The 14,329-nt window shown below is 46.0% G+C and overlaps 1 protein-coding gene across 8 annotated transcripts in view; it reads left to right on the top strand.

Moving 5' to 3' along the window:
• Positions 1-2,136: 2,136 nt before the first annotated feature.
• The window catches only part of aplp2 (amyloid beta (A4) precursor-like protein 2), a 51,910-nt gene continuing 39,717 nt past the window's right edge, over positions 2,137-14,329 (top strand). For 5 of the 8 annotated variants that reach the window (XM_076735434.1, XM_076735432.1, XM_076735430.1 and 2 more), the window contains exon 1: positions 2,190-2,494. In XM_076735434.1, the coding sequence (XP_076591549.1) occupies positions 2,423-2,494 (72 nt within the window). In that variant the 5' untranslated portion in view covers positions 2,190-2,422. Of the gene's footprint in view, positions 2,495-14,329 lie in introns of all 8 variants that reach the window. The other 3 variants (XM_076735426.1, XM_076735433.1, XM_076735431.1) reach the window with 3 other exon arrangements.

Raw genomic sequence — 14,329 nt, 5'->3', positions numbered from 1 at the left:
ATGTTGATTAATCGTGGTTAAAACCTAATGATCAATTTTAGTACAGCCAATCAGAAAAATAAAACACCGAAGTCGTCCAATTGAATTAAACTTCTTGTCCAAAGGCGTTCTTTGCGCTACTACTACATTTTTTCTACGTCTTGGTAGCAAAGCTAGTTTATGCTAACGTTACTTATGCCCTAAAAAATAGAAAGTATTTCCTTTTTAAAAAAAATGAGTCAAAGGGTAACAGTTGACCGAATTGTAATCTGAATCACGCGTGTTTACTTCCGTCTAGTGGTCATAGTGGGGAACTGTAGTATCAATTCTATCAAGTTGGCGTCAATGCGGATGTGACAGTACGACTTCCGGTTAATGTTTCAAAATGTAAGAGACCAAACGGAAGCACAGCAACTGACACACGGTCAGGAAATATTAGTGTAGTTGTTCTACAGTGGTCAAAGTTTATAGAGTACGACTCCACTTTTCAGATTTTAGTACTGATCTTTTATATTATTCAAAGGTGCATACTTTGTAATCAAACAATATAAAGCCCTGCACCATGTGATGCAATTTATTTACAGCTGTAGTACAATATAAATTTTATTTATATAGCACATTTCAATACAAGTACAGTAAAAATGCTTTATATAGATTCTATAATAAATCCAGGTATAATTACTACAAACAAGTACAATAATCAGAGAAGGTATATGTCGTTTACACAATGTGAATACAACGTGACCTCGCCGTTTACTTTGTAAAGGTCAGTGGAGCCAAGTGTAATAATCATAACCTCTCATTTCCTGCAGTCAGTGAGCAAATACAAATGCCTTTATCAATGTGAAGACAGAAAGAACAGTGAACACACTTCCTGTTAAATCAAAACTCAAGACAATGGACAGTTTGTTTACCGTGAGAGGGCAGTGTGCACTCATGATAACAGTAAAAGTCATCACTAAGTAATCAGGCAGATAAAATGAATAATCCGGTGGAAACTTTCAAAATAAAGCAGACATATGTGTAATTACTCACCATAAATCTTTACTGTACACACATAAACTTTTCCGAGAAAAGCTAAAAGTCTGTTTGTCTGTATGAATAGAAGGGAAATGAAAATGTGTGAGCATGTAAGATAGTGCTGTCAGGCTGATATGACTGACCTCATATTTGACATATTAAATTGCAAGTAAAGGTCCCACATTCAAAATTTGACATAAGAAAAAGTAAATAAATATATAAATATACTTACAGTATGGGAAGTAAAGTGGGGGTTGTCGGAATCATCTTGGACTCTCTTTTATTGTTCTTTATTATTTTATTTAATCTTTTATTTAAACAAACAATTGAAATCATCAACGGATAATTGGTTGATGTCCCAGTTTCATTTAAAACAGTGCTAATAAAACAGTATTACATAAGCTGATTGCATGTTGTGTGTAGAAAATGTCTGTGAAGTAAATCCAGCTGTCAGATAATTGTTGGAGGGGTAGAAGGTATAATATTCCCCTTGTGTTGTTGTGGAGTAAATGGAAATACTACAGTAAAATAAACTTCGTAGTTTTACTACGAGCACTAGAACTTGATTAAATGTACTTTACTTTCCGCCATGGTGTCTTTGTCTTTCTCATATTTAGCTCAGCTGTACTCAAAAAGTAGATTCAGATCATTTATTGAAGTAAAACAGCAATACCACGATGTAAAATTACTCAATTACAAATACAAGGCCTGTATTCATAATAATAATAATAATAATAATAATAACAACAACAATAATAATAATAATAATAATAATAATAATAATAATAATAATAAACCAGCTACAAAAGTACATTTTATTTACACATTGATGCATACAAACATGCAGCAGGCTGAGGTAGAGCTGCTTTTAGCTACTCAATAAACTTGTGTAAACATGTTTTAATATGAAGTGACTGCAGCTGTAAAGCAGATGCGGTGATGGAGTAAAGTGCCACAGAGAAGTTAAAAGCAGTACTTTTGGATATGTGCTCCCTCCACCGCCGCAGCCCACTGAACAGATGTTTAAATGAATGAATGTTGTCATTCTTCATGACCTGTCCAGCCTAAAGAGAGTTGCAGGGTGGATGGATGTTGCGCAGCGGGTCGCTTGGTGGCGCACTGCGCTGCGTCTGGATCAGATGAACCGGAGGAGGGAGGAGGCAGCAGCGGAGGCTCAGCAGCCGCGCCACAGACACTCAGTCCACATTTCCAGAGGAGACCGACAGACAGTCTCCCTCCAACATTTCTGTCCAGCTCGGGTAACAAAACAAGCGGAGCCGGACTCGCGCCGCGTCGCGCTCCGGGACACATTCTCAAAGGACTCCCAGGACCCGGTTTGCTCTTTATCCCTCCGGACGTCACTTCACACGCATAGCTCTCAGGATATAAGTTATTTACAGTAGCATAAGAGGAGATCTGGAAGATGGGTTCAGTCCCGGCGATATCTGTCCTGATTTTGGGCATTGTGGTTCCAGCGCTGGCCGGCTATATCGAGGTATGTGATCTGAAACGTCTTCGGCTTTATTCTGTGCCAGGTTCGTCTGATTTGGATCAAACCCCCCAGTGTGATTCGCTCATGCTAAAGCCAGTCTTTTCGGCCTGTATTTTGTCCTTTCCTCGCATGAGGCATTTGTGGCTGAGCTCTGCTGATCTGCGAGCGAAAACACTGTTTTATCTCGCTGGATTTTTATTTTCTGTGACTCTCCCAGACAAGACCCGCACACAAGTAGCGGAGCTGAGCAGACTGATTCCAGTTAGTCGTGTAAAGATTTACGCACGGCGCATTTCATATTTGTATACAGTTTAAAATGTTTTGGAGCTGTTCGTGAGGCTGATATAACATCAGACCTGGTTAAATATTAATGAGCTCGCCTTCAGGTCATTCTTCTCCTCCTTCTCCAGCACTGATTGCAGCTGGTTGGTGTGAGTTGAACAATGTGGAGCCGGAAGGTGCTGAAACATGAATTATAGCAGGCTTTGCTGCAGAGATCAAATGAAAGACAGCTGTCGCTTTGTCAGGCCTTTGGGGACACACAGGACCTCCGCAGTATGCTGCCTGCTCTGCAACAGTTGTGTCTATGAGGAATCATCATGTATTATTTTCCGAAATCCTCTGCGTATGTGTCCAAACTCCAGCTTCTCCTGTCTCTACAGGATGGCCCCCTCTTGTGCTGGCCCTGTGATGCAGGAGGCCCCTCTTCCCACTCAGTATTGTCTGTTAATGTCTTATTTTCACAGGCTTGTAGTCTGTGTTATGGTTTGAACCACTGAAACAATCGATTTGTTAGATCCAAATGACCCAGTTGTTGGTCCCCCCGGACAGACACCCCTGCTCACACACGTGCACGCACACCTTACCTGCCTGATGTCCTATTTTCCTGCCGGCTCACCAGTTATTGTCCCTGGACACCGATGCCTGCAGAGTCAGACGTGTGTGTCATCTGATAACAATGCAACCTTTTTCAGAGCAAACAGCCCCCCAACCCCGCAGAGCAAACACAAGGCTGCCTGCTCACTGCTGGGGCAACCATGACAAAACATTTAACAAGACGTCTCCTCCTGGCACTGTTGTGCTCAGTGCAAAGTGGTTATCAGGGAAGGTTTCTCTCCCTCCTGTGTTTGCGACAGAAACCTCAGCCATTTTGAGGCAGTATTGGCTGGCATTGTGTGGGGGGGAATAATGGTTATTATGTCCCTAACAAAATCTATGCTGCTGCACTCTCTCTACAAAGACCTGTCCCCTCTGCAATGATTGCCTCCTCAGTCAGCCTTCCTAACCGCACAGACGTGCTGATCGATACTGTACAGACTCTCCTGAGATGATTAATGGGTGAAATCACTGAATTCTCCCGATCAGTCACCCAGATTAAATTGAGAAATTTATGGTGGCTGCTGTACGTCTTGACTGTAAGGCGCATGCTGAGGATTCCCGTGTTTTAATCAATGGGCTGTCCTGAAGGACAAAGCTTTTTTCTGTGTTTGATGTGGCATTTTAATCTCATGGTATGGATATTCATATCCTCCTGTGCCTCCAAATGCACACTGTCCACAGGAAACGCAAGACTTAGCACTGAGGTGGTGATAATCAAATACCTGAGTATACACCTGCAGGGTGAAACGTAATTATGAACACCTTTTAGTCAGAGGAAGACGACAACAAACAGAAGACTGTGTACATTTAGAGGATTTATCGTGTGTGGCTGCTCAAAAACGGCTTCATCTTTAGTGAAGTGAAGTAAACGATTATAGATTCAGGAAGTCCTACATTTCTCAGGCATTAAGTTAAACATCAAACTGTCCTTTTCTCAGCTCGGCTGGTAATGTAGTCAAAGCAGTGTTGCCCTTCGCTGTGTAACTCTCAGTTTGAACCATGTCAAGGCTGCGCAGCCTGAAAACAAGTGCTTGCTGTTTGTCAGTGAAGCTGCTGGTGTGTGCAGACGTGGCCCAGCTGATGAGCTTGTGGACACACAGCGGAGGTAGATATCGCTGTGCTGACACGCTGACTGCGCTGGCTCCCCTGGACCTTGAGCTTGAATTTACGAGGCTGGGAGAGCTCCTCAGAGACGCCCTCGCTGTTGGTCAGGGATGGTTTATTCGCTCTCATCCACCTCTCTCCTTCCATATTTCCTCATCTCTTTGTGTGCTGCGACTGTCGGAGAGCCGACGGCCCTCTTGTTTCGCAGTTTCTCCTCCTTTGGAAGCGTTTTGTGAGCCGACTACTTCAGCTGTGTAAACGGTTTTGTTTTGTCAGATACCTGCGAGAGTGCCAGATTGCGGGCTTTTGTTTCCTCAGCTGTGTTTCCCCCCTTCTCATCCGAGCATCTTTGTGTCACAAGGTTTTACAGTCTGCAGTGGCTTCAAAAGGTTTTGCCCTGGTTCCTCTTTCGTGTCCAAAAAACAACGAGCAGGGTTTTTCACTTGCTCGTGGAGAATCCAGAGTGAGCAGCTGTGTCTTTTCTGGAGCTAATTTAGAAATAGGGCGCAGGCTAGATCCACATAGCAGGTTTACCCAGAGAATTGCATCACACTGAGGCATTTGCTGATATCGCTCCCACTGGATTAATGGAATACAGAATATCTGGAACAGTTAATGCATTCAGTACATTTTATTCTCTGCTGACTTAAGCAAGAAGAGATTATCACAGCCATGACACACAGTGTAAAAATGACTGAGTGTTACGCAACACAACATCAGATTTTTGTGCCTGTCAGAAAATCCAAATAATGTCCCAGTCGGCTTGTTGTTGGCTACAGCAAGTGGGCCTGTAGCATCAAATACATCAGCACTTAAAAATGGCAGCGTTAACTCGTGCCGGTGCAGTGACTTCGCCTTTTTAGGGCCTGTTTGCAAATCTGAGCTCGTCAGAGCAGCTCCACGTGCACAAATGCTGTGTACTTGTACACAGGGAGAAGTAGCACAACCCAAAAAAATGACTGTGGTGCTGTGCTTACTGCTCTTTGGTTGCAGTCCTCTTGCAACAGCATTTTTTCCCTTATCGTCCAGAGTGTGTGTGCGTGCTTGGCCATGTGTGCTTGTAGGCGAGCACTGATATTAAAGTCTGCTCCTGTGTGCTTCCTTGTGTGTGTTTGCTCTGGATATGGGCTGATACTGAACAATTGCATGTGAATGAATGCCCCCAGTTGGCTGTGATTGTCGGGGCGGGTGCCGTCGAGCCGTCTGTTGGGAGGGCTGAATGATTCCCTATGAGGGCCTTTTGTGTGGCCCTGAATAGCCGGGACAGCTCAGGGTGCTGTTACCATACAGAGGTGATCAAGATAGCGAGTGGAAACAAGGGTCAAGGCGGACGGTGGGCGACATTTCACGCCTGAGAAAAAAGCAAAACAATCAGTAGCACTTGCATCTGATAATGATCTCTCAATAACATGGCTGCAGTTGGTGGAGCACACTTAAAGCCTCCTGTAGGCTGCTTCTCCTCTCTCCTCTAAGCTGCTAAGATTGCCTCTTTGACCTCCACGCTCCGCTGTGTCAATCAAGTTGACGGCAGCGGCATGTGCTGCATCAGCTGAGAATCAGCCTCGCTCGCCCTTGAATTTGTAGATTAGTGCCTAAAACCTTGCTTTCAATTGTTGGGACAGCCCCGTATCCCCGGGAATCCTCTTAGCGACAAGAAACACTTGGTGCTTATAGATCTGCAAAGGGAAAGGTACTAATCCTGGAGCCATACCCATCTCTATCTGCTCAGTTCACTCCCCCACTCGCCTACTCACTCAGTCAAACCCTCATTTCCAAACCCAGCACAGGCAAGCTGGCTTTAAAGTGGCACAGAACACAGTGAGTCACCTGTGTGTAATTTCATCGGTGTTCGCTCGACATCCAAGTGTGATCTGTGCTCCGTGACTAACAGCAGGGAGGGATATTTGTCTGAATCTTATCTCTTATTCTCTGTCCTTTCATTTCCTCCAAGACACCTTCCTGCCACTCGGTTCATGTGCAGTTTTCTGTCTTCCTTGCGCTGCCTTGGCTGTTTCTCCCTCCAAGCCCGTGCATGTCTCCTGGAGTGATTCCATCGACAGACACACTCTCAGCTCATCCCGGGGATTTAAATAGAGAGGCCTCATCAGGCGAGCCTTGTTCTCACGATGCCAGGCTTTGTCTCCCAGGCTCTGCGTGCGCTCTAATTATCCCAAGTGAGCAGAGTTGCCTCAGTTTTTTTGCAACTGGAAATGCGTGTTTTTGTGTCTGCGTGCGCCTTTGAAATGCGTGTGTGTACGCCTGAGTCCTCCTATGGCTCAGCTCATCACATATTTAGTCCGTTTTTCTCTGTGAGGGATCCTGGGTGGCGGTAACTTGGCGGGGAGTGAGTGGGTTCAGATCGGCACACTGATGACTGCACATCGCTTAAGTTGCACCAGGCCTGCCGCCATATGTAGGTCAATCTGCACAGCGTCGACAGTCCCGCAGCCAGCGTGAACGCCACCACACCTGGGTCTGCGTGTTGTCGACAGCAGCCTGGCTCAGCACGGCTGCATGAGAATTCCTTTGTCAGTTTATATGCCAGAGTGCTCAGGAATGCATAGCCTGAAGTGCAAACGGCTCACTGCATTGTGCTGCGAGCCGCTCTCTTCCTGTGATAGCGCTGTGAGAGAGAGAGACTGTACACTCTGGCAAGTTGGGTAGATGAAAACATCCCCTTTCATCCTCTGAAAGGAGCCCTGCCATTTCAGACTTTATTTTTTAATGTGTTTTCTGTTTGAGAATGAGAAGGCAGTCAACGTAGGTGGGTTAAACCCTGTCACCCCACTTCTCGGTGTGTGCGTGTGTGTGTGTGTGTGTGTGTGTGTGTGTGTGTGTGTGTGTGTGTGTGTGTGTCTCCCTGTGGCACAGTGAGTCACTCTCGCTGCTTGGGTTTTTCTTCCCATGAATAAAATATCCGGTGTGCTATCTATGAGTTATAGTGCACTTGTACCTCTGCCTATGGCCCCGCCCGCCTCGTCCTCAGTCCCTGTCTGTCCATATGTGACGTGAACTGTGTCTGCCGTCCTCTCCTTGTCTTATTCAGGTGTGTAGCTCTCGTTTTTGTTTGATCAGTGAGTCATATGCAGGCTCGGGCGAGGCCTGTGCACTGATTTGTCTTTTGCTTGCACAAAGTGAGATAGAATGGAGGCAGGCAGCTGAGAAGCAAAGAGCCAGTCTGACTGTGTGCCTGGCACGGTTTCCTGCTGTTTGCATGCTCAACTACACCAGAAAATGTAAGAGCATAAATTACTCAGGGGCTGTTTTTTCTTCTACTCATGTTTGAACCCATCTTCAACTGAATTTTGTCAAACAAGAGCATTCAGATCAGACCCAGTTTTCCAAACTTCAGTTATAATTGATGTGTCTTTTCTCAGTGCTTTGTTGATTTGTTTCTTTGTCTATTTCTGTGTGAGGGCTCGAGCGTGTGGGTGGGTCTGCCTGTCTGTCTTTGTGTGTGTATTTGCGTGTCTTTGTTTATTGTATGGCTCTGTCCTTATTTTCTCTGGATGTGCGTGCAGCAAGCTGGGAGGCCATTTTTTGATGTTTAGTGTCTTGGCGTCGTGCTCAGTGTGCTTTAGTTTGTGATTTGAGGACTGTCAGAGCCGCAGTGTCTGTTTTCCTCTTGTTTTGTGGTGATTTGAGAGCCCTGAGAAGGTCTATTTGATCAAGTTCTGCTCTTAACTTATCTGCATGCCCAGGTTCAAACACAGAGCACCAGTTTTATAGCCGAAGGAAAATGTGGAAGGAAGCTCTTGACTTGATAGGCAAGGCTGGATGACTGGCAGGCTGCCTCGCTGCTGTATTTCTCTGATTTGCTGAGCAACGCTGCACAAACACTCCATTCGCTGCGAGGGAAAACAGAGCATGTTAGTTCCAGCTCCCTCCTTGTCCGTCTTCCTGCTTACTGAGCTTCTCTCACATCCCTCCTCTCTTTACCCCCGTGCCTGTAGTGTAAGTGGTATCATCCAGACTGGAACCAACAGCGACATGGAGTCCATCCTGTTTCCTTTTCTCTTTTAGCTTCATCCCTTTTTCCTCAGGAGAGTGGGGGGAAATGAAAATGTCAGAATGGTAAGAGATAGAAGCAGTGCAGTGTAACCGTATACCCCCAAAGAGAGGCCCGTGCTGCCGCCGCCGCTGCTGCTGCTGCTGCTGGTACTCCAGCTACGTGACGGCCCTGTTAGCAGCCTGTCTGATACAGCACTTTCTCAAGGAGAAGGTGGCCAAGGACAAACAGCAGCTCTGTAGGATGGTCCACATGGGACACGGGCAGACATAGGGGAAATTTCACCTGCGAAGGAGGAAGTGGGAAAGGGAGAAGCTACGCGTTCTACCTTGAGCTTCTGAGCGAGATTTTTTTTTTCCTGTAATAGAAATTAGATGAAAAAAAAAACCTTTGAGTTTTTCCCCTACTTATCTTTAAGCTCCTACCTTCATGCTCTGTAATTAATTTAATGAGAGGTGTTCATGCATGATGAAGAGCTAAAGCCCACAGATCCCCTCCCTGCCCTCGCACAAGCAATAAAAAGAGGGTTTGTGCATTGTATAATTTAAGGAGAAGGCAAAATATAAATGAGAGGCAGAACCCGTTCGCGGACATAATTTCCTCAGTCTAAAATAGAAAAACCCAGATGACTGAGGAGGGGAAATTAATGTAGCTTGAATGCTAGCAGGAAACCCAGGGAAACAAGGGACACTCATAGACACACAGACTGTGACATGTATAATTTCACATTGTGCCTCAGTGTGTATCGCCCTTTATTTCCCCTGGATCAACTGTACACAAGTTTTCAGGAGTACAGTTTATTATGCAGAAACAATAACCTTGCAGGAGTCAGAAGGGTTAGAGCAGTTGTCGGGCTGCAAGCCATGATTATTTTTACTGTTTCTTTTGTTGATATTTTTTCAGTGGATGGAGAGCTCACAGAGTTGTGTAGAGGCTCGAGATGTCTTCGTCAGGTCGCTCGTTTTGTCCAATCAACAATCCAAAGCAAAGATATTCAATTATGACATAAACCAGAGAAAAGCAGCCAATCTGCACATTTGAGAAGCCGGAACCAGCACAATTGGCATATTCAGCTTGAAAAATGACTCAGCAGATTAATCAGTTATCAAACGATCAGTTAATTTTCTGTTGGTTGACTAATCAATTAGTCAACTAATTGTGTCTGCACTGAACAGTCCCCCAAGTGTGTCTCATCGCACAGTGTGTGTATCAGTGTTACTGCATGCTCATGGCCTATTTGTAGGCAGCATGTTTAGCATTCTGCACCAGACCTCCCTCCGCCCGGATCAGGCAGCGGCTGAGCTATGACCCTGATATTATCCTTGTAGTGTCTCTCTTATTAATTCTCCAACTAATGACCAGTAAAGGTTTCCATTATCTGTCAGCAGAAGTCATTATAAGACCGTTCGCAGTGAAACATCCGTGTGAAATGACTCCTATAGCAACAATGATTGTGCATCACACCGTGAATGCTGTCAGATCACCAGCTGAAGGACTGCTCGTGTCATTTGACATCAGAAGTTTTTGTTACAACCATTTCTGCGTTACATAATGGTGCCCTCAAATTGCACTCTTTTCATTACAAAACTGCAGCTCATGAATGCTGCAGCCATGCACCTCTATCGGCCATTTTGATCTGAGATAAAAACCAATCAAGCACTCCGGAGAATTCCATTAGTTTGATGAGATATGAATATAGCTCCGAGCGCAAATCTGAAATAGTCTGCTGTTTTCAGACAAACCCATTAAAAGTCATTTGATCTTCTGCAGCTAATTATAGAGTTCTGAGCAGCTAGCCGCCTTCACCAGACTCCACCCCCTCCATTGCCCACCTACCCTCCAACCGCTCCCTTCAGTGTTCATCACCTCCCGTCCTTATGTTTCAGGAGCCTATTTAGCGTCGCTGCGCTATTATTGAGGTGCTGGCAGCTGACGGGTGGACACTGTGGCGCAGTCATGCGAGGGCGCGGGGGTTTGTCTGCCTCATAGTCGCTGTCATTGTGCTGGTTCGGTTCTGGGTTCTCTCCCTGAGAAGAAGTAAGATGCCGCGAAAGGGTCTGTAGGGGAAGACAGAGGAGGTGGGGGAGCAAGGTCAGACGACTGACAGAAAGCAAGTATAGAAGACAAGCTTAGAGACGGATGCTCCTGCTGTGAAGTCTGTGTCTTCTCCATGGAGGCATGACTGATTAGCTGTTGGCCTCAGCATAGAGTTATATTCCCCACTAGTTTGATAGAAATCCCTCCGCCCTCCCCCTGAGGAGTGGCTTAGGGAGGGCAGAGCAGGGCTTAATGACAGATAAGTATATCTACATTACATCCATCATTTTCTCCTGCTGAAGATGGCCTCCCTTGCATTGCCGAGAGCATCGCAGTGTAATGCAGACATGTGGGCTGTGTCTCTGGTCCACTGCTCGGTGTCTGCAGGGGAGAAAAAGGAGCACGGAGCTCTGCAATCAGAGCACAGATTCATTTAAAATCGGCCTGGGTGGTCATGGGAGAGTGGCGCTGCATGCTGGGACCAGAGTCAAACTCAGCTGCCGTCTATAACTTCTCTCCATGTGGTAATCAGAGTCAGGCTCAGTGCTGACTGAAAATTGCAATACAACCTCGACCGACGGAGATGAAAAACTATTTAATTTTAGTATATATTTTTATCTATCAATATGTTGTCGGAAATGCATTCTGCAAGCTGAAAATCCATTTTAGCATCACCTACACACGGCTCATAGTACGTGTGAATTTGGAATATGTGTATGATAAAGGTCGTCTCACAGTTAACGCTTGACAGAAACGTTCCTGTGAACAAGGTTCAGAGTCTTTCATCTCTGCACTTTCAAATGGAAAATTCAGAGCTGTGCATTGAACAGAAACATGGGGTTTCAGTGTGTAACAGCTGAGGAGTATTTGGAAATTTTGCTTAAAGATTGCATAAACAATTATTATTGATGTATTTTCTGGTGCAAAATTTCCTCCAGACATTTTTGCAGCTTGGTATTTGTGCTTTTCTGCTTTGGTTTTGAATCCAAATATGCTAGGATTAGTTGTGGCATCAAGGTCAGTCCCCTGGTATCGTGCCAGTGCTAGTAAGGTCAACAACTTTCTCCTCTCTTTCAGCATTCCCACGCAGTACATCTGTCACCTACTCTCGTGTCACGTTGTCAGATCTTTTGGAAACATCGCTACGCGTCCTTGATCTCGCTCTTCCTCCCGCCGTTCTCTGGCCGCTCTCCTGCTCCGACATGGCCTCATCACAACTCATGGCTGCCTTGTAGTGACTGAGTGTGATATTTCCATGTTGTCCTTGAAACTGCTTTTCCCCGCCTGCTCTCAATGTCAGCTCCCACCGAGCAGCATTCCCCCCACAGTCCCACTGATTTAGACACAGCGTTCTTCATCCCCTCTTCTCTCCCTGCCGACTATACTGCACCACACATTTTGGGACAAATTGGCTATTTTATGTCTTACTTTGTTCACTGGAACACTCTGTCCTTGTGCTTTCCTCACCTCCCTCTCCTCTCATTCTGCTATCTCTTTTACACCTCTCACCTCATGGCCCTCTTCCCTCCTCGCTTCCCCAATTTCTCTTTTGCTTGCTCAACAATTACGTGCTCATTAACTGAGAGAGTCCAGGCAGCTGAGAGAGACGTCAGCGATAGGGCTGGAGGCCTCGCTGAGGTGCCCAGTTACTGTTGTTCCTTTATTGACAAGTCTGCCTGCCTGTCTGCTAGCCTGCCTGGTCCTGAGGAACAACCGCGTGGTGCTGCATGCTGATGAGCGTAGTCATCCAGCAGGAAAATGAAAAAGCGGGAGTGGGTGTGACGGAAGGAAGGAAGGAAGGATGCAGCGCTGTGTTTTCACTCAACTCGGAGGGTGTGAGAGAAAGAGAGGCAAGAGAAAGTGAAGTGAGCACAGGTCATTTCTTTCAAATCCCCTCTCCTCAGCACGAGAGATTATGCGGCTGTGCTCTTCGTCAGACAAGAGAGAGGCACGCTGCTGCGTCTAATCCTCCTCTTTTAAACTGCTGAGAGTGCAGCACAAAGTGGGGAAAGAGTCAGCGTCCACATAACGCGGCCCGCAGAAAACACAGGCCCATGGTTCAAAACAAACTGAGCCCCGACTAACAATCGCCTAAGCCCTAAATCTCCTGTGTAGCCACTGCCAGAGAGGAGACCACCGCAGACTTTTTCCCGCCCGGCTATCGCTTCGCAACAGGCTCTCCCTCCATCACATCACCTGAAATTCCCCACAGGAAGACAGGACTGTGTCAGAAATACCCCTGCAACCCTCATTAACTTCTCTGCCTTGGAGATGTCAGGCTTAGACACACACATGACAGCGATACACACCGTGGACACTCGCGCACACACAGCCCATCCCTCCCCTACTGCACTCACCGGCTAGATAGACCTCCCACCCAGCACAGAGAGGCTTTTAATAAATGGGCAGGCAATGGCCAATTTAATCATGCTAATGTGTATGTTACAGTGGGCGGCTTATCGGCTATTTGATCTCCATACCGGCTCATTGGAGAGAGCAGAAGCTGCGGGAGGAAGAATGGAAAAAATGCAAGCTTTGAGGGGAGGAAGCAAGCAATGAAGTGAAGACAAAGCTAGTCAATTTAGTCCAGAGGTGGAAGGAAGTCACACATGTAAGAGTCGCATGCAAGTCAAGTCGAGTCCCTGCTGCAAGTCAAGCAAGTCATGTGAAATTATAACAGCAGTGGAGGAGGTACGGTGACATGAATCGACTCATTAAATGGCCCTTATTGTCTTTTACATTCACAATTAAGTGCATCCTTTCGAGTCATCTGTCTCAAGTCTAAGTCAGGTCTCGTGAATACCAAGTCAAAGTGAAGTCGACTCTTATCGGTGTCCTCAAATGTGCGACTCAAAGTCCAGTCATGTGACTCGAGTCCTCTCTCCACCTCCGACTTAGTCTGTTGAACAAGGTAATGAAGACAGCAGCTCTCATCCCAATTAAAGAGAGACACGTTGGAGACGAAGGAAGCAGGGGAGGTCATTAGGCAAAAGCGAATCTTTCCCTATAAACTAGAGCAATGCAGTGTCAAATTCAAGCTAAATGCATTTTTTGACTTCGTATTGAAGCTAGTTGTTCTGTCTATTTTAGTCATAAACATCTGGCACAGTGATGTCAAGAATGTAATCCGCTCTAGGCCACGTGGACGGTAAGCCCGGATAGAGAGGGCTGAGAGGGTCGCCAGCTCACGTGGCCGTGAGACAGACACTGACTGAGAGAGTCAGAGAGAAGCAGGTGGCGAGGTAAATGTATAGAGATAGCCGAGGCAAGAGGAGATGGGTGCACAAACAGTTGTCCAGAGTGCTCAAAGTGAATAGAGATGAAAGGAGGGAGATGGAGGATGGAAGGGGTCGCTCATGCAGAGAGCTTTTAGTGGGCAGAAGGGAAGAATGGGTGATTGTGCTGACAGGAGCTCTGCAGAGGAGGCAGCCACACCGAGCCTGCAGTCGGCACACCACGCAGCTGTGAGGCTGCTGCAAAAAATCCACCTGAAAATAGACCTCCGTCATCGCAGTCCTCGAGTCATTAACGCAAAATGAAAAGCAATTATCTCCTTCCTGCAAGAAATAGTTTTTACAGTCCAGCACCTTATTTATGCAATCATGCACCTGCGTAGCTTAGCAACTGAACAACAAGCTCCGGGTAAAACCCTCGGTGTAATTATCTCTTTATCGCTGCAGCACAGTTATCAGTTATTTCTCTGTTGACTGAGTTTAATGCGTATGCCAACGTCCTCTGCAAACACAAGCACACACCTTCGTCTTTCGGGCCTGTTTTGTCATATTGAGACACATGAGACATTTGAGGAC

Source organism: Chaetodon auriga, chromosome 7 (genome assembly GCF_051107435.1).
Source record: "Chaetodon auriga isolate fChaAug3 chromosome 7, fChaAug3.hap1, whole genome shotgun sequence".
Classification (NCBI taxonomy): domain Eukaryota; kingdom Metazoa; phylum Chordata; class Actinopteri; order Chaetodontiformes; family Chaetodontidae; genus Chaetodon; species Chaetodon auriga.
This window is presented reverse-complemented; position numbering and strand designations above follow the sequence as displayed.